At 40.0% G+C, this 25,660-nt stretch overlaps 1 protein-coding gene across 4 annotated transcripts in view; it reads left to right on the top strand.

The window, feature by feature from the left end:
* LOC126483972 (centromere protein I-like) overlaps positions 1-25,660 on the top strand; it is a 393,190-nt gene that overhangs the window by 249,869 nt on the left and 117,661 nt on the right. For all 4 annotated transcript variants that reach the window (XM_050107290.1, XM_050107282.1, XM_050107275.1 and 1 more), the window contains exon 12: positions 9,705-9,811. In XM_050107290.1, coding sequence (XP_049963247.1) covers positions 9,705-9,811 — 107 coding nt within the window. The remainder of the gene's footprint in view (positions 1-9,704; positions 9,812-25,660) is intronic.

The following is a 25,660-nucleotide window of genomic DNA, read 5'->3' as shown; positions in this document are numbered from 1 at the left end:
ACTCGATAATACAAATGGCAGAACATCGCGCCTCCAGGCACATCGCCTCACCGCCCTCCTGGATGAGTCACAGCACAAACTGCGACAAGGTGTGGCTTTCCACCTCAAAACTGCTCACCGTACGATACAATCCCGCTCGTGAAACGCGGCCGTCCACACGGGCCACGTACCACAAACTGCGCATACGCTAGTACATCCTCTCTCTCCGAAAGCCGGCAGTGATCGCACACGAAGCGCCGTGACCCCCTCTGGCGATGGGCCAGAGAAAGGAGAGCACGGCTCGAGGGTTTTGCTTAAATTCTGCTGGGAATCCTGCTTTCTTCATTGTCAAATAACAGGGGGTCAAAGTGGGTGCTACTTGCATATCCATTGGTTATTAATATTAACTATTGATAACTTCGAAATTGGTCATCTTTGGTTGCGTGATGGTACTAGTGTTTATGATATGAACTGTCTTTCTGCATATGCCCTATCCTCACACAATGCTCTCCCATTGCATTTGTGCTTTGAAAATTAAAGCATGTGCCCCGTGTTGACAGATTGGCAGTTGTCACAGAAATCATCTATCATGTAAGTTGTTTGAACACTTTCTGTGAGATTCTGCCATAGTACAGTGACATAATGGTGTTAATGTCACCTCTCCCTGTGATTCTGGTTTCTTGCTACCTTTCTTGATCAACCTATCTACCACATGTGCCTCTAATTGTTTACTGTGGTTGTAGGCTAGAAAGTTATACAACATTACAAAGTGAAATTTAATGCTAGCTGTGTTTTGATCCATTGCCACTAGAGACGACTATAGAGATGGTGAACAGCAGGCAAGTTTTGTTTGTTGGCTACACGAGACACTAGGCTAACTTGAAGCTAGAAAGCATTGGCTACAATACATGTCTGAGACATAGAAACTTCCTGCAATCCAGCATGTGTGATGGGGTAGTGGAGTGGATTAATTTTCTGACCAGAGGGCAGAGGCAGATTTGCTGACACATATGCCCTCTATTTTAAGTACTATTCGAACAAATGTGATGACAGCTTTAAGGTTCTGTGATTTGTTCAACTTCTTTCCTAAAATTTTAGGACAATGTTCTTAATCTGTTAACGGTTTGACGGGCCTACCCAATTTTTGTAAGTGGTCAGTCAGTCACATTTCCCTGTGTGTTTCTTTTTGCTCTTCGCACTTGGTCCAGAAAATAATGAAAAGATGACAACAGGTGAAAGTTAGTAGAAATTCATGCATCTGCAAAAAGATTGATGTGCTAAGCATACAACTATTATCAGCATCATACTTTAGCAAAAGATCTTGCCGAATATCCAAAACAGTTCTGGTCCCACTCAAAATTGCTAAGTGGGTCGAAGGCTTCTAGCCACTTACTCATTGACCAGTCTGATGTGGCAATAGAATACAGCAAAAGGAAAGCTGAAGCTATAAATTTTGCATTTAAGGAATCATTATCACAGGAGGATCGTACAAACATAGTGTCATTTCACTGTGGCACAGACATTCCCTATGGAGAATGTAGTTATAGGCATCGCTGGTTTAGAGAAGCAATTGAAAGAGTTGAAAACAAATAAGTCACCAGGTCTGGATGTTCCCTATGGAGAATGTAGTTATAGGCATCGCTGGTTTAGAGAAGCAATTGAAAGAGTTGAAAACAAATAAGTCACCAGGTCTGGATGGAATCCCAGTTCGGTGTTACAGAAAGTAGTCTACTGCATTGACCTCTCACTTAGCTTGCATTTATCGTGAATCTGTCTCAAGTGGCTGGATGAAAGTGCAGGTGACTCCTGTATATAAGAAAGGTAAAAGAATGGACCCACAAAATTACAGACCCATATTCTTAACAATGGTTGCTGCAGAATTCTTGGACATATTCTCAGTTTGAATACAATAAATTTCCTTGAGACAGAAAAGTTCCTGTCCACAAATCAGCATGGTTTAGAAAGCATTGCGCATGCAAAGCTCAGCTTGCCCTTTTCTCACATGATGTACTGCAAACCATAGATAAAGGGCAACAGGCAGATTCTGTATTTGTAGTTTCCGAGAAAGCATTTGACTCACTGCCCTACTGCAGACTTTTAACAAAGGTATGACCGAACAGAATAGTTTCCAGTGTATGTGAGTGGCTCAAAGACTTCTTAAGTAATAAACGCCAGTACATAGTCCTCCATGGCGTGTATTCTTCAGAGACAAAACTATTGTCAGGAGTGCCCCGAGGAAGTGTGATAGGATCACTCTTATTCTCTGTATACATAAATGATAGTGCGGTAGCGTTCTCGCTTCCCACGCCCGGGTTCCCGGGTTCGATTCCCGGCGGGGTCAGGGATTTTCTCTGCCTCGTGGTGGCTGGGTGTTGTGTGCTGTCCTTAGGTTAGTTAGGTTTAAGTAGTTCTAAGTTCTAGGGGACTTATGACCACAGCAGTTGAGTCCCATAGTGCTCAGAGCCATTTGAACCATAAATGATAGGAGGAACAGGGCGAGCAGCAATCAACATTCGTTTGCTGATTGACACTGTGCTGCACGGTAATGTGTCATTGATGAGTGACTGTAGGATGGTACAAGATGACTGAGACAAAATTTTCAGTTGGTGTGTTGAGTAGCAGCTTGCCTTAAGTGTAGCAAAATGTAAGTTAATGCAGACAAGTAGGAAAAATAATCCTGTAACATATGAATATAGCATTAGCTGTTTGTAGTCATATTGATTAAATATCTAATCAAAGCAGTATGAAATGGGACGAGTGCCTAAAGACAAGCAGACGAGTGGTTACCTTCAGTGTGTTGGGAGAATTTTGGGAGTGTATGATTCATATCTAAAAGAGACTTTGTATAGTACTGTAGTGCAACTGATTCTTGAATATACTGCTCAAGTGTTTTCGATCTTCACCAGGCTGGATTAAAGGAAGACATCAAAACAATTTAAAAGTGGGCTGGTAGATTTGTTATTGGTTGCTTTGATCAACATATGGGCATTACAGGGATGCATCGTGAATTCAGGTGGAATGCCTGTAGGGAAGGCAACTTTCTTTTTGAGGAATGCTACTGAGAAAATTTAGAGAGCAGACATTTGAAGCTGACTGCAGAACAATTCTGGTGCCGTCAACATACATTTCACCCAAGAATCATGAAGATAAGAGAAATTAGAGCTTGTACAGAAGCATATAGGCTCATTTTCTCTAATTCTTTTTGCAACTGGGAAAGGAAAGGGAATGAGTAGTAGCAGTACAAGGTACCTTCCTCTGTGCACTATGTGGTAACTTGCGGAGTATGTATGTGGATGTAGATTAGTCTGTGCAACACATATCGGCCTTACAATCCACCAAGGATAAGGGTTCCAGATCTTTAATCTATAATAATACTGGATGTGAATGGAATGTGCAACTGTAATGTCATGGAGATATTGTGTAGATTGAAACACATCACACAGAAACTGTTCTAGTTACTGCTTGCAAGGGTCAATGTGCTAGTGACATCTGCTGGTGGTGTCTTGTTTCCAGGTATTGATGGCATGTGGCTTCATCTTCAGATGGTGACTCTTATTACCGTATTTACTCGAATCTAAGCCGCACTTTTTTTCCAGTTTTTGTAATCCAGAAACCTGCCTGCGGCTTAGAATCGAGTGCAAAGTAAGCGGCATTTCTGAAAAATGTTGGTAGGTGCCGCCACAACTAACTTCTTCCGTCGAATTATGTAGCGGTACACAGGTATGCTTTGCAGGCACAAAGATAAATACTGGCGACAAAACCCCTGCGTCAGTAAATTAAAAAAAAAAGAAAAAAAAAAGTGGAAGACGAGCTTTTTTTCACCGCCCCGAGTTTCGACCACTACATTATCCAACGAAGTAAATACAAATTCCGTATTGTTCATCTTCGAATGTAGCAGCATTTCAGCGTACTACGAAAATCCGACTGGCAAGATTGTTTGTCTGAATTTTTTCCTACCTGGGACAAGAGATCATTGCTAATAAGAACTTTTATGAATTGTGAATCATATGCAGATGTGAAAATTACCGAACTATCAGCTTAATAAGTCACAGCTGCAAAATACTAACACGAATTCTTTACAGACGAATGGAAAAACTAGTAGAAGCCAACCTCGGGGAAGATCAGTTTGGATTCCGTAGAAACACTGGAACACGTGAGGCAATACTGACCTTACGACTTATCTTAGAAGAAAGATTAAGGAAAGGCAAACCTACGTTTCTAGCATTTGTAGACTTAGAGAAAGCTTTTGACAATGTTGACTGGAATACTCTCTTTCAAATTCTAAAGGTGGCAGGGGTAAAATACAGGGAGCGAAAGGCTATTTACAATTTGTACAGAAACCAGATGGCAATTATAAGAGTCGAGGGACATGAAAGGGAAGCAGTGGTTGGGAAGGGAGTAAGACAGGGTTGTAGCCTGTCCCCGATGTTGTTCAATCTCTATATTGAGCAAGCAGTAAAGGAAACAAAAGAAAAATTCGGAGTGGGTATTAAAATTCATGGAGAAGAAATAAAAACTTTGAGGTTCGCCGATGACATTGTAATTCTGTCAGAGACAGCAAAGGACTTGGAAGAGCAGTTGAATGGAATGGACAGTGTCTTGAAAGGAGGATATAAGATGAACATCAACAAAAGCAAAACAAGAATAATGGAATGTAGTCTAATTAAGTCGGGTGATGCTGAGGGAATTAGATTAGGAAATGAGGCACTTAAAGTAGTAAAGGAGTTTTGCTATTTGGGGAGCAAAATAACTGATGATGGTCGAAGTAGAGAGGATATAAAATGTAGGCTGGCAATGGCGAGGAAAGCGTTTCTGAAGAAGAGAAATTTGTTAACATCCAGTATTGATTTAAGTGTCAGGAAGTCATTTCTGAAAGTATTCGTATGGAGTGTAGCCATGTATGGAAGTGAAACATGGACGATAAATAGTTTGGACAAGAAGAGAATAGAAGCTTTCGAAATGTGGTGCTACAGAAGAATGCTGAAGATTAGATGGGTAGATCACATAACTAATGAGGAAGTATTGAATAGGATTGGGGAGAAGAGAAGTTTGTGGCACAACTTGACCAGAAGAAGGGATCGGTTGGTAGGACATGTTCTGAGGCATCAAGGGATCACCAATTTAGTATTGGAGGGCAGCGTGGAGGGTAAAAATCGTAGGGGGAGACCAAGAGATGAATACACTAAGCAGATTCAGAAGGATGTAGGTTGCAGTAAGTACTGGGAGATGAAAAAGCTTGCACAGGATAGAGTAGCATGGAGAGCTGCATCAAACCAGTCTCAGGACTGAAGACCACAACAACAACAACAACAACATGCAGTATTCTCTTCACCATAAGAATAATACGAATATAAACATTTTGCCATGTATTCTTTCGTGTTTGCTGCTATCTCATTTAAATCCTGTCTGCCTAATAAACTACGAAACTAGAGTGAGACAACAGCAAACGCGGAATAATATACATATCATGTCATGTTTATATTCGTATTGTTCGTATGCCTAATAGTGATACAGTCAGAAATGAAGCACGGCAATTGACAAGATTTTTAAACTTAAGATGACTAATTTCTGTACAGAATGTAATGTACTACAGAGGCGTCTGCAAAGATTTTCAACCGGAGAAAAATTTTCGCTAAACTCTCGTTCAGAACATCATCTATCATACGCAGTCTATTATTTGGTTCTTGTTGATCATTATCAAAGAAAGCACCAGTGTAAGTAACAGCAAATAGCAAGCAGTCTCTTGCCATTGTTCCGCTAATGAGACGATTCCTTCCTCTCTCTCTCTCTCTCTCTCTCTCTCTCTCTCTCTCTCTCTCTCCTTTTTTTTAAAAAAAAGCGGCGATTGCGCGCACAAAAGCAAGCCATGCCGCGAGCGGCGGCAGGTCGTGAACACTCATTATCAGAATGCGACAAACAATGCATGACACAGTACAGTAATGCATTTTCAGCTTAGAATGACGTGAGCACCTATAACAAAGAGAACGGCACTTGCCAGATCAAAGAAAAATAAGCAATCAATTCAAACCAGACGAAGCACGTGATAAAGGAATGGTACCCGTATAAATACGGACGGAGCACCTGACGCATAGCAATGGCTACATGATAAAGCTTAACTGCTAAGCTTAAAACTCGAACCAAACTACTGTAGCTGTATCGTCATTCATTCGACCTAAATTGTATTACAATGGACCAACTTTGTTTCGATTTGAATGTGCGGCCTAAAACTCTTCTCTCCCTTGGAATTTCGAGTCTCGAATTTCAGGTGCGGCTTAGATTCGGTAAATTTTTTTTTCCCTTCATTTCGAGTCTCATTTCGCAGGTGCGGCTTAGATTCGAGTGCGGCTTAGATTCGAGTAAATACGGTATCTTCATGTCTGGATGTGAGCTCAGACAGAGTTCCATGTCTCATGAAATGGATATTGTGTGGGACTCGCCCCTAAACAGACGAATTGGTATGTTTGTGCAAAGAAAGATGTGGACTGTGAAAATGATTATAATTATATCTGAGGTCCTGCCAAAATACAGAAGTAGATTCTGTGCATAGGATTCTCAGTTTATGAAGTGGAAGAACCTCAAATTTGACCCACATTCAGTCTGGTCTTAAAAATCTAAAAGCATCTTAAGATGACCAGATCAGCATCTCAAGTGACCACCATGAGCTCGATCAGCTTTGTGACCAATTTATATGTGGCAGGCACTTTCAGCATGCCTGTTGTTGGAACTAGTAGCTCTCCATCTGCGTGCTACCAGTGCCAAAACAGAGAGCATCCCAACTCTTTATAAATTACTACCAAAATGAATATTTCCGCAATCATTTAAAAATAGCAGTGGTGGTGATATTGATCAACCAGTGCTAACATCTTAGCATCCTCTCTGTATGCGCTGTGTGTGTTGCATATGCATGCCTGTAATATTAAGGACCACTGTTTCTGCTGCTATTGTTATAGATGTGTAGACAACCACAAATAATGTGAGGGACATCACAAGCAGGGAAATTCAATTATTTTGTGCTGCATGAACTGTTTGGGGCAGAGTAGATTAGCTGTGAGGTACTCTTTAGGCAAATCAGGGAACAATTGTCAGGGTGAACAGACAGATGATGTGGTACACATTGTGTCCTGAGGTCTACTGCTGTGAGCAGCATATGTCATTTCTATGGATTGAGCATTTTTTAGATCTTCATTTCGTGGCTGCTTGTCGAATTTATAGTTTCACTACATAACTTCAGTTCAAGTTCATCTGTATGAGGCTATGCAAGTTTGAATTATTGCACCTTAAATTGGAGAAGATGAAATGAGGATGTTGACATATGGCTTGCATGTCAGTGGATCGTTATGCATAAGATGGACATGCCAGGAAAAACAAAGTTTTAAAAATACTGGTGGTGTGTACTCGGATTCAGCTAACCACCTTGCATTTTTCCTACTTGACTCTTAGTGAATCAGCAAAATCTTTATTCAGCAAGATGTGTGGAAAAGAAGGTAAATGTCATTATTGGGTTCTTCATTCGCTTTTCATACTTTTATGTACTATATGCATTGTGAATAAACATTGGTCAGTTGGACTCCCATCAGGCCATGACTAGCTCCACCTACAAGATTCGGAGTACAGGCATTCTAGGAGCTGTCTCATATAGCAGATGGAGGATTTGAAAAATTATTTGGGAAGATTTCGTGCAACTTCCTATAATTGTAGTTAATTCTTATGGATATTCAGAAGGCACTTTTCAAATAGCATTGTCCATATTGTAGTTGACAAGATCTGTTATATCTGAGACTATGCATCAGTTTGCAACAACTTGTAAAAAGACACTCAGTTTTGCATTTAGTTTACTTAATTCTCATACCACTGAAAAGATGGATGAAATAAGTATTAGTATCAGTGGTGTTGAGAAACAGCTGAAATCGTCGAAACTGAACAAAGCTTGAGGGCCCAGTAGAATCCCTGTCATTCTATACTGAACTTGCAGCTGAGTTCACCCCTATAACCTGTTGTAGATTCCTTGAACAAAAACCCATGCCCAGTTCTTGAGAAAAAGCACAAAATCACAGGTCACACCCGTCTACAAGAAGGGTAGTAGAAGTTATCCACAAAACTGCTGTCCAATATCCTTGACATTAATTTTTTGTAGAATCTTATAACATATTCTGAGCCCAAACATAATGAGGTATCTTGACCAGACTGACCTCCTCAGTGCCAACCAGCATGGATTCCGAAAACATTGATCGTGGGAAATCGAACTCTCACTTTTCTTGCATGACATACTGAAAGCTTTGGATCAAGGCAGTTGGATAAATGCAGTGTTTGTTGGTAAAAAAACATTTGACTCAGTAGCACACGTACACTTACTGTCAAAAGTATGACCATATGATGTATCAAGTGAAATCTGTAAATGGATTCAGGACTTTTTGGTAGGGGGACACTGCATGTTATCTGGATGGTGAGTCATTGTTAGATGTAGAAGGAACTTCAAGTGTGCACCAGGGAAGTGTGTTGGTACTCTTGCGCTCATGTTATATACCAATGACCTTGCAGACAATATTAATAGTAACCATCGACTGTTTGCAGATGATGAAGTTATCTGTAATGAAGAACTGTCTGAACGAAGCTGCATAAATATTAAGACAGATCTTGATAAGATTTCAAAGTGGTGTAAATATTGGCAACATGCTTTAAATTTTCGGAGGTGTAAAATTGTGCTCTTCACAGAATGAAAAATGTAGTATCCTATGACTAAAATATCCAATGGGTGACTGTTGGAATCTGCCAGCTTATACAAATACCTGGCTAGTTGGGTTGTGAGATGGAATGATCACACAGGCTCAGTTGTGGCAAAAGCAGGTAGCAGACTTTGGTTTATTGGTAGAATTCAGGGGAAGTGCAACCAGTCTGCAAAGGAGATTGCTTACAAATCACTCGTGCACCCAGTTCTAGAATATTGCTTTAGTGTCTGGAACCCAAACCAAATATGACCAACGGGGAATACTGAATGTATACAGAGAACGGCAGCATGAGTGGTGACTGGTTTGTTTGATGCATGGGAGAGTGTAACAGATACCGAAGGAACTGAACTGGCAGATTCTTGAAGATAGGCTTAAACTATCCTGAGAAAGTCTACTAACAAAGTTTCAAGAACCAGCTTTAAATTATGACTCTTAGGAATATAGTAAAACCCCCTACGTATCACTCACATAGGGATCATGAAGATAAGATCAGAATAAAGAATAATTACTGTACTCATAGGGGCATTCAATACACATTCCATACGTGAATGGAACGGGAAGAAACCGTAATAACTGTTACAATGGGACGTACCCTCTGCCATGTACTTCATGGTGGTTTGCAGACTGTAGATGTAGATGTAGTTGCAAGTGCTTGCTATGCTGTTTCCATATCCAGATGTTTTGAGTGTTTGATGATGTATTATACTGTGAGTTTCATAATTTGTATTGAGCGGGGGGTTAGGCGTCTTTGACACAGCACGAGAGCATGTTTAGAATGAATGAAATAAAACATATATGTAAATGACTTCCTTGTGTATATATATATTCATTAAGCAACATTGGTTTGTATTTTTTCCTACCAAAATTTCCGTAATTAGTGAATAAATACTAGAATTTTGCATAAATTAAGCACAAAGAAAGTGTTATATATGACTTTTGAATGAGAACTTTTGTTCACGTGAGAATTGTTTCCTTTCTTTTTTCTTTTTTTTTCCCCAGAATTGCAGCAGGATTATCTGTCACCCCTCTATAATTTGTTTATGTCATCATCAGTGAAAGTAAAGTGTGCAATCATCAGGACTTTAGCACAGCTTTTCTCAAACTTGGTAAGAAAATCTGTAGACTTATTGTTTTAAAAAGTTTTTTTTTTTTTAAGCATTGTCTTCTCTTTCCTTCTCTTCATCATTAATTGGAATCAGTATGTCTCAGTGAACAGGTGTTTCACTGGTCAACCAGAATTTCATGCCAGCATACTAGTCAGAATACATCAAAATCTGATTCACCGCTCAGTAATCTGTTTTAAGCACGTTTCCAAACTTACGTGAGTGAATGATGTACTGATCTCCCAGTTGAGTTAGTATACTTCATGTAGAAATGAATAGCAGAGTTTATATTTCAGTGAAGCTAATATGTTGCATTGAGAGGTTTTTATATGTTGTGTTAGATAAAAATCTCTCTAATTTTGAAACTTTACATTGGTACTGGCCATATTAAGTGAAAACAGAAAATTTGTTTCCTTAAAGTGCTAAGCTGATGGGTTAGTAGAATTAAACAAATTCATCCAGTAAAGTATTGTTAGCAAAAATTGAAAAAGTCTGGGTGTTGTAGTTCATAGGAATAGAGGAAGTTGACAAGGAACTTAATCTGTGTGTTGTAATTGTAGAGGATCGTATAAATCAAAATAAAGTGATGTGATAGATCTGATGATTTAGAGGGCCATGCTACAGGACCTTAGTTAGCCCTTTCACTGCTACAGATGTGCTCTCTGCATTCCAAGATGAGCATGACTTTGTTGTGGCTGTACTGTCTGCTAAATGCTGCTGTCTGTCCCCAGAGATGGTGTTCTGGCAGCTATGAAGTACTTATCTGAATTTAAGAAAACTATTTGTCAAGAAAATGTGATTTTTGCACATCTTACAGTCTAATAACTTGATAAAGGTCTGAATTTCTTTTCATTATTCATCATACTTACAGCGCTGCATCAAAACAACTGAAACATTCCACGAAATTTAAGAGAGTTTGCAGAGGTAAAAACACTTTGTGTAAACATTGTGTTTGGTTTATTTTAGCTCATACATTGCAGTGAATGAAATGTAGATAAGATGCTCGAATTTTGTGGTCACAACAACCATCATGTTTGACAAACGGTTCAAGATATCAAAACGTGTTGTGTTTTTCTTTCTTTTCTTTTTCTGCCCACAAATGATAGCACACAAAGAGGCACATATGTTTATGAAAAATACTCAAAACTATTTTATTCACTAAGATATGGAAGTTGCTCATTAACAGCAGTGAGAAGTTAGTGGACTGGGCTGTGTAAATGCGTCAGTAGCATTAGCAATAGCAATAGCAACACAAGGGCTGCATTTAAACGTGTCCTCAGCACCTGGGAGCTGGTGGAGCATGAAGAGTTAACTTGTCCCCATTTGAAGAAAAAGATTCATCTGTATGCTGTAACACTGTGGAATAGAAGTGAGCAGGATCTCCATGTTCCTCCAATGGATCAGGCTAACCTTCTTCCAATAATTCTAGCAAATAAACATCCAGTAAACGTAAATATAATATACCTGTACACATGAGGCCATATGATATGGCAGGCAATAATCCTAGTTAATGTTGTTATATTGTTGTTGCCACACACATTGCAATGGTTTTCTTTTGCCCAGTCATGCTTGTTACGAGGATTTGATACAGCTTCCCTCATGAAATAGATTTTGTTGATGAAAAGGGCTGTCCTTAAAAGGAAGGAAGAAGCTGGTCTGGCAACTGGTGGCCTACAATGTAGTTACAGAATGCAAACTTCTGTTGGTGGCCTCGTAGCAGCAGAGCTGAAGTATTCTGCGTATGATAGGGATGGAAATAGTTTCTGTGCACTATTTCACAATGAATCTTTATGGTACTCATGATGCAGTGCTGAGAAATGGAATATTTATTTTCCAGTTCTACATGACAGTTTCCTATAAATCGTCCTTCATCCGCGCTGGATCCTTCCTGTCCACCAAATCCTTGTGGGACCACATATAAATCATACTCCCTCCATTGTTGGTGGACTGAGTAAAATGTTTTTGCTGATGTGGTGTCAATGACACACATTGCGGCATTATCTTTATTCTGTTGTCTCACTATTTCTGCTCTTCCTCTTGCAGCCCACAGATGAGCTGCATGTCAGCATACTCCACATTTGTGAAAACTGCTAACAGTGCAGAGCATCTGTTGGCATACTGTGTACCAGCTGGAGTGAACAGTGCAATGATCTTGTAACTGGCACATGCTCATCACATTCTTCGCTGAACTGTTGGTCACTCTTTCTGTTCAAAGCTCATTCTCTGTGATACAGATACAAGTCAGTATATTTGTGTTACGTGTGATGTCTGAGAGAATATAACATAGGTACCTAAATTATGACTTTTGTAGTGCTCTATTAAAAGGTTACGTTGTTTCATTTATTTTGTAAACAGTTCTACAGTCTAGACTATAACTATGCATTGGTAACTGTTTATTGGACAGTATTCTTCTGTATTCATATCCATCTTCAATGTTATAATGTTGTCCTTTCCATTCCTATGTAAAATTCACTGTTGCAAATTGGTGTCATAATAATGTACTGTTCTAGCATTTTAACAGCCTTTTTAGGAAGTACCTAATTTACATGGAAAGAGACAACACCAGCTAAAAGTTTGAAGATTAATCATAATGTGAGTAAAAATTGTACTCATCTTCGTTGCAGTCCCAAAACTCAGGCTCCTCATATTCTCTCTAGGGACAGATCTGAGGTCCTGGGCACTTAAATTATTAAGTGGAAATAAATGTTCTCATTATCACTGCACAAGATTTATTCTACAGCCTGAGTTTTCACAATAGTTAAAAATTAAACTATTCATCTGTTAGCACTAAAGAGAGCTTGTTCGCACATGCCTTTTTCATAGTCACAAAAAAAGTCTAATTGCACAGTATATTCACAGTCAGACAAAGAGTTCACAAGAAGTTTCTTCCCTGAAGAGAGGAATTAAAGTGTCAAACTGAAGTGATCACTTTGGTGTGGATTCAGATCTGTATATTAGAAAATGAGCTTTTGGAATGTTCTATGAACAGTCATTGTTCAAATTAATAGTTACATTAAGTTTTTATGTTATTTAACAATTTAAACAAAACTGTATTTTTATGTTTAGAAAATATATAGGAATAAAAATAGTAACATCGATTGTTTCAGGTAATATTTAAATATAACTTTTGAAATTATGGAATACACTACCTGTGTAAGACAATACATATGTTGCCTCTTGCAAAATTAAAGGTACTTATGAAAAAGTGAAGTCCATTTAAGGACATAATAACAGTTTTCTGTTTACTAGTCACTAAACAGAGTATTATGTAAGTTAAATTTGGAAAAATATTTTATCCATGTAGCATTTGTTGTGATTGATTTCAAGAAACAATACAAACCAAATTTCATTTTGCATAGATACATACTCGGTTTTGAACCTAGGTCATTTCAAAGCGAAATCTGTACGATAACTAATTTTTGTAACACAGCATTGCCTCACAGAAATGTGCAAAAATATTATAACGCAATGGACGAATTTGAAAAGATGTAAAATTTTGTAAATGCATAAATGTATAGTACAACTATTTGAGAAACATGAATCTCATACTTTGTAACCAAAAATCGGAGTAAACATTATTTAAATGAAGGTGGTATGGCACTGCAAACTTCAGTTAACTCAGGAGACTACCATAAGCCTTAGTTTGTTATAATCTACACATGTACTCTGCGAGCCATTGTGTAGTGCATGGTGTAGGGCGCTCCTACTCAATTCACATATTGAGCAAGGTGAAAATGAATATCCATATGTCCCTGTACATACCGTAATCCCTCACAATTTTTCTTATGAATTTTATTTTTTATTATTATCCAACATGTTTGTTGGCGTGACAATTTTCTGCACATAGTGTATTGCTGCATGAGTACAGTTGCATTCGCTGTACAAGTAAGAGTGATATTTGTTTGGTGCTTGTGCATGTTGGTTGAACTGTGACAGGAAATGATGATGCAGATGAAGTAATTAAACAAGATTTATTGATAAAGCAGTCTCAAAACAAGAAATATATTTATGCCAATGAATTATGAAAATGATGCTTCATCCTCACAAGGTGTATTAGTGATGGAGAGAAAAAGAAATCCACTGATGGTACCTTTTATATTAAAGGCAAAAATGCTTCTGGAATGTAAATAAATATCATATATCAACTAGAAAAGGTGTTTTAATTTGTAAAATGAATGTTTATCCGAGAGGATTTCACAAGAACTGCTCTGTCTTTCTTTGAAGGATTCCCATTTAAGTTTCCTGTTACATATCCACATGTACTATAGCAAACTGTGATCAAAGGGACATGCTGACCCCCCAGACAGCAGTGGCTGCCTCAGCAAAGCACACAGCAACATGCTCAGCTTGGGCGTGGATGCCAAGGTGACAGTGTGCTGCCTCAACAAATTAGTAGCAACAAGCAGCATTGCTAATGCAAGACTGACGTTAGGGGCCTGGCAGGCTGTAGACACAGGTGTAGGACTGCTGGCTGGTCCCATGGATGGTCAGGTGCATGGCATTCAAGACCCGAATCCACGATTCCTTAGAAACGCCCACAGGCCAAATGAGTTCACAAGTAGGCGGCCCACTCTTCATGGCTGTGGCTCAAGCCCCGGAAACAGGTCTAGAAGTGGCCCGCAGACCAGCAGTCAGTGTATTACGTGGCTAGATGCAGACACAGTTTATTGGCCCACATGGGACCGTCCACTGACGTCGTGCAGGTCGCAGTGTCGGTAGTTTCTGAAGACAAGATACAGCTAGAGCCTGAGCAACAAGCCTCTATAGTTGCTCATTCCGGTTCTGTTATCATAGGATGTCACTTTTGGTCACGTAGTTAACTGAGGTGCTCAGCATCTGGCCATAGCATGATGTATTTCAGTTTGCCACTGCAGTAGATTAGGCCATCACACTATGCTGCACCAACAATTTTCCATCCCCAGAAGCAGGATGCTATGGGTAACTGGCTTGTATGCCTTGACAAAATTGTGAAGGACTGTAGGTGCAACACCTACTTTATTAGGACTCCAAAAACTAGAACATTACATAAGAACTGTTCACACCAGCATCTTTTATGCAAGTTACTTTGCAGATTCATTGTGTTTTCCCAGAAATATTCCAATAAATTTAAATCTTTTATTTGTGTTCCCTAATAATGATTTCATTGTCCCATTCCATATTGCATCTTGGTATTTCCCCTAAGTACTTCTACGATGCTGCTTGCTCAAGATGTTAACCACTAATCTTGTAATCCGGTAGTATAAAGTTCTCTCTCTTTGATATAGGCATTATGTTGCATTTATTTACGTTTAAAGACAGTTGCCATTAATTATACTAAGAGGAATTTTTGTCCAAGTCTTTCTGCATTTCCTTATGGTTGTCCAACACTGATATTTTTCTGTATATAACAAAATCATTGCTGCACAATCTCACAGTGCTGCTGATGTACCTGAGATAAATTGTTAATATATATTGGGAACACCATATCCAATTACACTTTAAATATTCATCAGGTTAACCATATCCAATTACACTTTAAATATTCATCAGGTTAACCATATATTTGGAAGGATATTTCATACGAACATACCTTGTGCACATTTTATTCCCTGAAGAGTTTATTACAGATCTGTGACAGTTGCAGTACATATATTTTAGAAATTAGTCTCAAACTGCATGTTTTATTCTCAAGCCTGGCCTACTGAGGCTGCACTGAAAGTGCCTATCTTAATAACAACCATGTAAAATTAGCAATACATGCATCATACAATGATTGTAGATAAATGTTACAATAAGCTCACTATACAAGTGAGAATGAAGCTGAGTGACTTGACTTGACTTGTATAGTAAGCATATGTATATTATGATATTTATCTGTCACCATTGGGATGCATGTATTGCTAATTTTATGCGGTTGTCATTAATATCAGGCAGTTTCATTTTAGCCTCGTTAGGTCAGGCTTGAGAATGAACCAGTCAGTTTAAAACTAGCCACCAAAATATATGTACTTAATTGTGACATATTTGTAATAAACTTCTTCATGGATCATATCTTCATTAACAGTCAATGGTGTAGTACAGTGTTGAACATCTTTTTGAAGTCTAGGAAAATTCAATATGCTCGTACCTAATGTTTGCAAGATGTCATATATGAGTAAAGCGAAATGTGTTTCACATGAATTGTCTTCCATGAGTCAGTGCTCATTCTTTGAGAGAAGTTTGTTTTCACCTGAAATGTCATAATGCTGGAGTTTATAATATGCTCTGGGATCCTGCATCAGACGGACATTAGCAGTATTAGTCTAAAATTCTGTACGTTCAATCCGCTACTCCTTTTGTAAATAGGAATGACGTGTGCTCTTTTTCAGTCACACAGAAATGCTCAGTCTGCAAGAGATTCATGATAAACATTATCTAACTGTGCACTGTATTCAATGTAAAATATGACTGGAATTTCATCAGGGCCTGATGACTTGTTTTCCTATACTGTTGGTGCTAATATTAATATTTCTCATTTGTGAGTCTTTGTGGTAGTCAGATGTTGATATGTTAGTATCCTCATGTGTAAATATATTTTGAAATTCAGAATTTAATATTTCTCATGGCTTAAATTTCAGTACCATACAGACACACATGAGACTGAATGGGAGGTTTGGAGCCATTCATTGACTTTATATACCTCATAGGATTTTCTGGTAGATATTTTGTCAGCGTCTGACTATAAATTGTTGCAGGCTTCACATGTAGCCATCCTAATGGATGATTAAATTTTCTCTATCAGTTTCCCTCCAGTCTCTGTTGTAGTGAGAATGTAGTAGTCTCTGTTTCCACAACACTTCCTGAATGGTACCATTAAACCAAGGTGGGTTGTATGTCAACATATTGCTACCTTACGAAGTATATATTTATTTAGACTGCAGTTTATAATGTACTGTCAGCTATACCACATCTGTGTGGAATGTGGTACATACCTGGCTTTTAGAGATTTAGATCATCTTCAGCATTACAATAAAATTTTTTTGCATTTGTCGATGGGAGTGAAATACACTACCATGTTTCCAAAGAAGTATATTCATCTTTCCCAGTATTGGGCCACCATAAAGTAGGTAAGCAATTCTCCCCCTTCCCCCCCCCCCTCCCCCCCCCCCCCCTCCACCACCACCACCACCACCACCACTCTCTCTCTCATTGTCAGACATCACCTCATCGGCTAATTTAGTTGTACGTTTTATACATGACGGTGGGTTTTATCATTCTATATAAGTTTTAGCGCATTTCCTTTGGCCCTTTGTGTTCTCCACTCTAATGCTTTTAGGCTGGATGTTTTAATGTGTCGCAGAGTGGCTGGCTTTTCCTTTTATTCTTGTGGTCGGCCAGCCACGGTCATCTGCTCTCTTGTTTTTATCGCTTCTACGTGTTTCTTGCTTCTCTCTGTGGTTTTCTTTTCCTGTTTTGTCCACAGTAGTGTTGGTTGTCCTTGTGTCGTTCTTCTGGTTCTTCCTTTCTCCTGTCTGTCTCCTGTATGTCTTCTTTCTTTTCTTCTTTCCCTTGTGTAATTATTTTACCGGGAACGAGGGACCAATGATCTTGCAGTTTTTTAAACAAACAAACCAACCAACCTACTGCTTTGTCAAGCACTCTTGATTGAGAGTGCAACGTCTGCTCAATTCGATGACCTGAGTAACCACCCTTTGATACACTCTTTATATGTGTTGCAATACTTCATCAATGCTCTCCTTGTCTGAAAGTGTTTAAGCTGTGTGGACCAGAATCTTTAACACCAAGTTTAATTGTGGCAGATGTTGGTGATGTAAGGTGTGGAGATAGATAGATCAGCTAAGGATCACTTATGCTGGCCCAATACCTAGGAAATTTGATAGACTCCTATAGAAACATGACTTCCAGTGTATTTTGCTATCATGGACAAAGACTAATGTTAAGAACAATCAAGGTCTCTGAAAGCTAGTGGTACAGTCATTCCATTCAATCGTGGAATGTCTTTCATGGGGCAGAGTATAAGAAAGAGACAAGGAGAGATGCAATGAACATAAACAACATGCCCAGCTTCAGCAACCAAGCAATCAGTTGTCACCAAGTACTGCCTCAAATATAATCATGAAACGAAATATGATGATACCAGTGTCATGCAGACACTACATTTATTAGGCAGTGCAGTTAAGGAGTCTGTCAAAATAAAGATGTTGAAAACCTGATACACCTTAATGGGGGTTTCAATTTAAACAAGGCTTGTGGTTTAATACTCAGTTATTAAGATCTCATCATTCATCACGTTCACCACAGCTGACAAACACTGAAAGAATGTGTGTTTCATGTAATATCAGAGCAGCAGCTGAAAAACAAGAGAATCAAAGGGAGTATGGGTGACAGGAGTCAAACCTGATTATGAAGAGTGGTGCGAAACCAACAGTATTTCCCAGTCTGATTGGAGTACAGGCAGCTATTACATGTAACAATACAACTTGCAACATCTGAAGAAGACAGCTGGCTCGGATGTTGAGATATTGTGCATAAAATAGAAACAACAATTTGGTACACATCTAGAAAACCATACCGCTGATCAAACATGATGAGAACATCTGAGAGATCACATCACCTAATTCCTTTTTCACTCCCTGTACTACCTTTTATTCTTCCTACTAGATCACATGCCCTTCATATTTATATCTCCCATAATATAATCCTTTTTCATAAAGAATCATTAATATCTTCCCCTTTTATTAAATAATAGTAATAGCAATATTAATAATAATTTGTCAGCATCAGAATGCCCCAAAACCACGAATTATCAGATGTCATACCATCATTCATCTCCTTCCCTGACTTAGGTTCCTCTCAATAACTGCAGTTCATACAAACTATATTTGTTGCATGAAACTGAAAATAAGTTTACAAAAATTTTGAAAGTAATTGTAGTATGCCTGTAAGATTTTATGTGAAAAAGTTGTCAATGGGGCCACAAGAAGTGACGTTTGCTATTTCTCCTCTGCCACTCAGTAGTTTTGAGGTATGTTTCACCACGGGTAAACCTTTTATAAATTAAATGAGAAAATAATCGCCATCTGTCCTTTTGTTTGCTAAATATTCAACACAATAGGTAGGTAAAGTTCAGTAGAGGAATTTTCCTCATTTTCATCTAACAAATGATGTAAAGTAGAAGCTTTATTGAATGCAAATGTAAAAGATTTTCTTGTGACCAGTGAAAGTTTGTTCCAGACCAGGATTTGAACCCAGGTCTTTTGCCTAACACAACCAGTTGCCTTAATCATCAGGCTTTCAGAGCATGGCTTCTGTTCTGACTCAAAAGTTTCAGTGGCACTGATACCTCCTATTCCTTCTGGACACTACAGCCAGAGGTTCTCCCACAAAGTATGTGGCAATAGCATGGGTTTGGTGGAAGACAGTGGCGTTTCCTGCCATAAGTATTAATATCAGTTGAATCAAATTCACAGAAATGAAATCAGTGGAGATACAATGACATTAAATGATATCAGTGTGTTGTTTTCGTCGTTGTTGTTGTTGTTGTGGCTGCTGCTGCTGCTGTTCTTCTTGCTAGTCTATCTTACCTCAATCTCCCTATGAAATTTTCAACCCCCAGATTTCTCTCCATTATGAAATTGACTATTTCATGATGCCTCACGGTGTATCCTAGCAACTGATCCCTTCTTGTAGTCAAGTTATGCCACTAATTTCCTTTTTTTCCCACAATTACTTACACGATCTACCCAGCGAATGTTCAGTATGCTTCTTTAGCACATATCAAAAGCTTCAGTTCTGTTCTTGCCTGAACTGCTTATTGTCCACATTTCAGTTCCATACTTCCCTGCAGGTCCGGGGGTTAGAATAGTCCCGCGGTATTCCTGCCTGTCATAAGAGGTGATTAAAAGGAGTCTCCAACATTTCAGCCCTTATGTAATGGTCCCCTCTTTGGTTTGACCTCCACCTTTTCCAAATTTCTGTTGGTAGTGCATGTCATTTGGGGAGGGACGCATTACATAGTGTTTTTTTTTTTTGTTCGTCCATCATGCACCAAGATCTTGCATGCTACTTGTTGTGTAACGAGCTTTGCATCCAACATCTTATGAGTTGCCTCCTTCTCATCTCCTGTGCTACATCATCCTTTACGCCCACAACAGTTCTGGACCATTTCGACAGCCAAAATCCAATGCGGTAGCCAGTCCGTCTTGGAGGAGTTGTCATGTACCCTCTTGGTGGTAGCCTCCTGGCATCACAGGGATCTCACTGCTGATGCCTGAGCTGAGATCACCCCGCATATGCCAAGGAATAGGTGCCCATCCTTCTGGGGCACCGGGACTTCAGGCAATGGCTATCCCGCCAGGTGGACCGTGGGGAGAGCCCTGGTCGGATTGGATGGCACCAGGACAGATGACCCGCAGTTAAATGGGTTAAATCAAATCAAGCTGGTGTCGCTTGGCCCCAGCAGTCTCCAAGTGTGTCAGCCTCCACCCTTTCTTCTGCATTGCTCTCCAGAAAACTTGGTTTCCAGCGTTGCAAACCCCCGCTCCCCGTGGCTATAGGGGTTATTATATGAGGGGCATTTGAAAAGCCCGTGCAAAGTCTGAGAGATGGCACCAACAGCGTGTGTCGAGGTCATGTTTAGTTAGTAGCATCTTTGGAAAGAACACACACCAAGTTTCAGCCACATTGGTCTATTTCTTTGTGTTTGGCATTCGTGTGAGTCAAGGAAGTCAAGCGATTGTCAAAAAATGGATGAAAAAGGATTTCGTGTGGTGATTAAACATTACTTTATGGAAGTCAAAACGCCTCAGGAGACGAAAGAGACTCTTGATAAACATTACGGTGACTCTGCACCTTAGATTAGAACAGTTTATAAATGGTTTCAAAATTTTCAGAGTGGCCATATGGGCACAACTGATGCTGAACGTTCTGGGTGCCCTGTGGAGGTTACGACTCCAGAAATCATTGATAAATGATATGGTGATGGATGACAGAAGAGTTAAGGTGCGTGAGATTGCTAGTTCTGTGGGGATCTCAAATGAACGGGTACATAATATTTTGCTTAAACATTTGGACATGAGAAAGCTATCCGCAAGATGGGTTCCGCGGTTGCTCACGCTTGACCAAAAACGGAATCATGTTAAGTGTTGCAAGGATGGTTTGCAGCTCTTCAGGAAGATTCCGCAGGACTTTATAAGTGTCATTTCGTTACTGTGGATGAAATATGGATAAGTTACTATACTCCTGAAGCCAATGAACAATCTAAACAATTGGTTACCAAGGGAGAATCTACACCAAAAAAGGTGAAGACCATTCTGTTGGCCGGAAAGGTTATGGCGACTGACTTTTGGGATTCACAAGGTATAATCCTCATCTACTATCTGGAAAAGGGTAAAACTATTACAGGTGAATATTATTCATCGTTATTGGACCGTATGAAAACCGAGCTGCAAGAAAATCACCGGCGATTGGACCGCAAAAAACTCCTTTACCATCACGACAGTGCACCAGCACATACCTCAGCAGTTGTGGTCGCAAAATTAATGGAAATAGGATTCCAATTCATTCCACATCCCCCCTGTTCTCCAGGCTTGGCTCCCTGGAACTACTATTTGTTCCCCAATTTGAAGAAATGGCTGGCGGGACAAAGATTTTATTCAAACGAGGTGGTGATTGCAGCAACTAATAGCTATTTTGCAGACTTGGACAATTCCTATTATTTGAAAGGGATCAACAAATTAGAACAGTGTTGGACAAAGTGTATAAATCTAAAAAGAGACTGTGTCGAAAAATAGAAAAGGTTTACCCCAAACAAGTAAGTAGTTTTTATTTTTGCATGGGCTTTTCAAACGCCCATCGTAAGACCGGGTAGCTTATGAGAGGGTATCTGGTGGAGTCTGCGTCTATGTTCTCCACTCTCTTTGCAGTGAGCGTGTCCCTCTTCAAACACCCTTAGAGGCTGTCGCTGTTAGGGTGTGGATGCTGCAAGGCTGTTACTGCCTGCAACCTTTATCTTCCACCGGATGGTGATATCCCGCAGCACGTATTGGCTGCTCTGGTGGCCCAACTTCCGCCACCTTTTTTGTTACTGGGCGGCTTTAACGCCCGTAACCCTTTGTGGGGTGATTGGTGGCAACAGTATGAGGCACTGTCATTGAGCAGGTGTTCGCACAGCTCGGCCTTTCTCTTGTAAATTTCACACACATTTCATTGTGGCGCATGGCACATACTCAGCCATCGTCCTTTCGTTCTGTAGCCTTGGCCTTCTACCATCCGTCCATTGGAGTGCGGTCTTCGAATAAGGCTGATTGTGACTCGTGGTTGGCTGTGGTTGGCTTTTCCTTTTTTGTTTCCATGGTCGGCCAACCACTGTAACACTCTGTGTGTGTTTAATTTCTCTTTTCTGGTCTTTGTCTATGTCTTTTTTGTTCTGTGTCATCCCTTGTCATCTCCGTTGCTTGTTTTTCTTCCTTCTGGGTGTTTCATGGTAGTGGAAAAAGGGACCGATAGCCTTTGTAGTCTGGTCCCTTCAGCCCCCCACAAACAAACCAACCAACCATCAGTTCCATAAATGTGTACACTTCAGACAAATACCGTAAGGAAAGGCTTCATACTAGTTACATTAGAAGTTAATAAGCTCCGCTTTTTCAGAAATGTTTTTCTTGTCATGTCCAGTCTGTATTTTATATCCTCTCAAAACAGGCATCATCAGTTATTACACTGCGCAAATAACAAAGCTCATCTACTACTTTCTCATTTCCCAAGTGGCCAAGGTGAGTGGGAAAAGGCACTGTAGCAGCGACCTTCCATCACCATGGTGGGAGTGCCTCTTCCCACTCACCTTGGCCACTTGTATGCAGTCACTCATTGAAGAGGAGCTAGCTCTACAAGATACCAATATATGCCACTAATGTTGGTGCCATGGCTCATGCAGCAAACCCATGGGCCCAGTGCAAAGTGCAGAAATCAGCAAATCAGGGTACCAGCACATGCTGCAGCAAGCTCAATAGATGCGAGGACTGCCTGACTCAATACCGGCCACTCCATTGTCGGGCAAGGGTGTGATCACCTTCCCACAATGCTGCAGAAACAATGTATAAATTGAAAATAAATTGAATTTTGACAGCTTCTTCTTCCTGGGCCTCATTGGCCTTTTACCCAGTCTCATCCCTTGGCTATCCAGCTCCCAGACAATGTAGTAACCCAATGCCACTCCCGGGGTTGGGTATGAAGGACACAAAAAGGATGCAGTAATTGAGGAGGGAATGAACAGAGCTGTAGTCCATCCCCAATGTTATCCCATCTGTGCACTGAGCAAGCAGTACAAGAAATCTAGGAGAATTTGGAAAGGAAAATAAAATTCAGGAATAAGAAATAATAGCTTTGAGGTTTGTCGATGACTTGTAATACTGTCAGAGACAGCTAAGGATGTGAAATAGCAGTTGAGCAGAATGGATATTGTCTTGAAAAAGAGTTTATAATATCAATGTTAACAAAAGTAAAACTAAGGTAATGGGATACACTTGGAGTTTAACGTGGTTCTGAGACAATTAGATTGGGAAATGAGAAACTAAAAGTAGATGAGCTTTGTTATTTGCGCAGTGAAATAACTGATGATGGCTGTTTTGAGAGGATATAAAATACAGACTGGATATGACAAGAACTTCTACACACAGCTTAAACCCGACTGCCTCCACCTGAAAATCTATTCCTACCCCGCACATTGTATAGCATGGTGAGTTCCATCACCACGTGTGCCCCTGTGTCTTACAAAACTTGTACTTCCTTCTCTTCACCACACCCACTAATGCACAGTCCTCCTCTGCATGCATACTTGTTGCATCTAATTTTAATGGGAATGCCTTTGGCGGATTTCAGGTTCCCTATTGCATTTAATGGCTGCTTACTTCCTCCCGTCCACGCCTAATACTATTCCCATAATGCTGTTAACACCACCTCTATTCCACTGAGGTTGGCAGCTCTGCTTTCGCACATGCCCTGTACACCAACAACTATAATGCATCACATTTGCAGTAAATATGCCATGCATATTCCCACACCGATCAACACATCAATCTCTTCACTCTCCGTCTCTAGATGGAAATCCGTAGGTGCCCCTGTGTACATCTTTCTTGACATATCCAGTGGCAGACCCCTTAGGAACACATTGAGCTCCCTCTGCTTGACCTCTTGCAGCAAAACTGCATCATCAATCTGAGGAAGTTCATATGTTCATACATTCACTTGCCTTATTCTGCCATAAAATCTTCCATGGCTTCCCCTTGCCTCTTTTTAATAGTGGTCGACTGTTCCCAAAAGAATCTGACACTATTCTGTTTCGTATACCTATGCAGAAGTGCCTGTTTCAACTGCCGAAAAGTCTCCACCTTATTCAGTGCTTCCCTGCATCTTACAAAAGTCTTTGCCCGTCCCGTTAAATGTAACTTGTCAGGTCCTCCACAAATGGCATTACATTCTCAGGCAACCTTTCAGGAAAGGGTTGACAAAGTTACAGCAACTGGATCTATTACAATATTCAGAGCCATGAGCAATGCTAACTACTCATCTCCAGCTGTAATCTCACTAAGCAAGACCTTATTTTCTGCTCTCCATTGCACTAACTCATTAACTAATGTCTGAACTGCCCTTAGCCCAGTGACACAATCTGCCTCTGACTCAGCCATTTCAACGCTTCTATCCTTTATTCAAACACGATACAAATATGAAATTATGAAATACGTGGTCTGTTCAAAAAAATTCTAGAACATTCGTAATTTCCCGCCAGTGGTGGGTGTGTTGGAGCAAAATGCAGTTGGCATCCCTCACATGCCTGTGTTTAATGTGTAACTGCCGGAAGTTTCATCATTGTGTGCTGTTAGTTATTGTTCAGTGCTGTACTGAATAGAACATTGTGTCTCACAGTTTGTGGATTTCGAGATGGAAGAGTTAGCGGATCAATGCATCTGCATTAAATTTTGCATGAAACTCAAGAAAACCTTTACAGAGACACACCAAATATGCAAGAAGCCTACAGTGAAGAGTGCTTAAGCCATGTTGGAGTTACAAATGATTCACACAGTTTTGAAAATGACCATACAGAAGTTAAAGATTACCCTCGTTCAGGGCGCCCTTCGACGACTATCGGTGACGCTCATGAAGGAACGTCAATGAAATTGTATGTGCCAATTGAAGACTGACTGCCCAAGAGATTGCAGAAGAATGTAACATTGGTTCATGTCATGAAATCCTGACACAGCGCCTTGGAATGCATCATGTTTTTGCCAAGTTCGTCCCATGGCTCATGAGTCAAGGCCAGAAAGACCTTCAACTTGCTATCTGTGAATGGTGATGAGACATGCATCTAGTTATGGCATTTAGATCGATATTCGGTCTTTACGATGGGATGGTAAAGGTTCTCCCAGACCAAAGAAAGCTTGTCAGGTCAGGTCAGGTCAAATGTCAAAGCCGTGCTGCATCTAGTTATGACATTTAGATCAAGATTCACTCTTTACGATGGGTTGGTAAAGGTTTTCCCAGACCAAAGAAAGCTTGTCAGGTCAGGTCAGGTCAGATGTCAAAGCCGTGCTAATAGTTTTCCTTGACTTTGAAGGATTAGTTCATCATGAATTCTTGCCACAGGAACAAACTGATAATCAATGGTACTATTAGGATGTGTTGCAACACCTTTGAGAAAGAAATGGCCTGAAATGTGGTGATACAATTCGTGGCTCTTGTATCACCATAACACACCCATACATTCATATGAAATCACTGTGCTGCCTCATTCTCCATGCTCTCCAGACCTGGCCCCTACGGACTTTTTTTTATTTCCAAAGTTGAAAACCCCATTTAAAGGATGAAGATTTGCAACGATAG

The sequence above is a fragment of the Schistocerca serialis genome, chromosome 1, assembly GCF_023864345.2.
Source record: "Schistocerca serialis cubense isolate TAMUIC-IGC-003099 chromosome 1, iqSchSeri2.2, whole genome shotgun sequence".
Lineage (NCBI taxonomy): Eukaryota > Metazoa > Arthropoda > Insecta > Orthoptera > Acrididae > Schistocerca > Schistocerca serialis.
The sequence above is the reverse complement of the archived record's forward strand: the minus strand, read 5'-3'. Positions and strand labels throughout refer to the sequence as shown.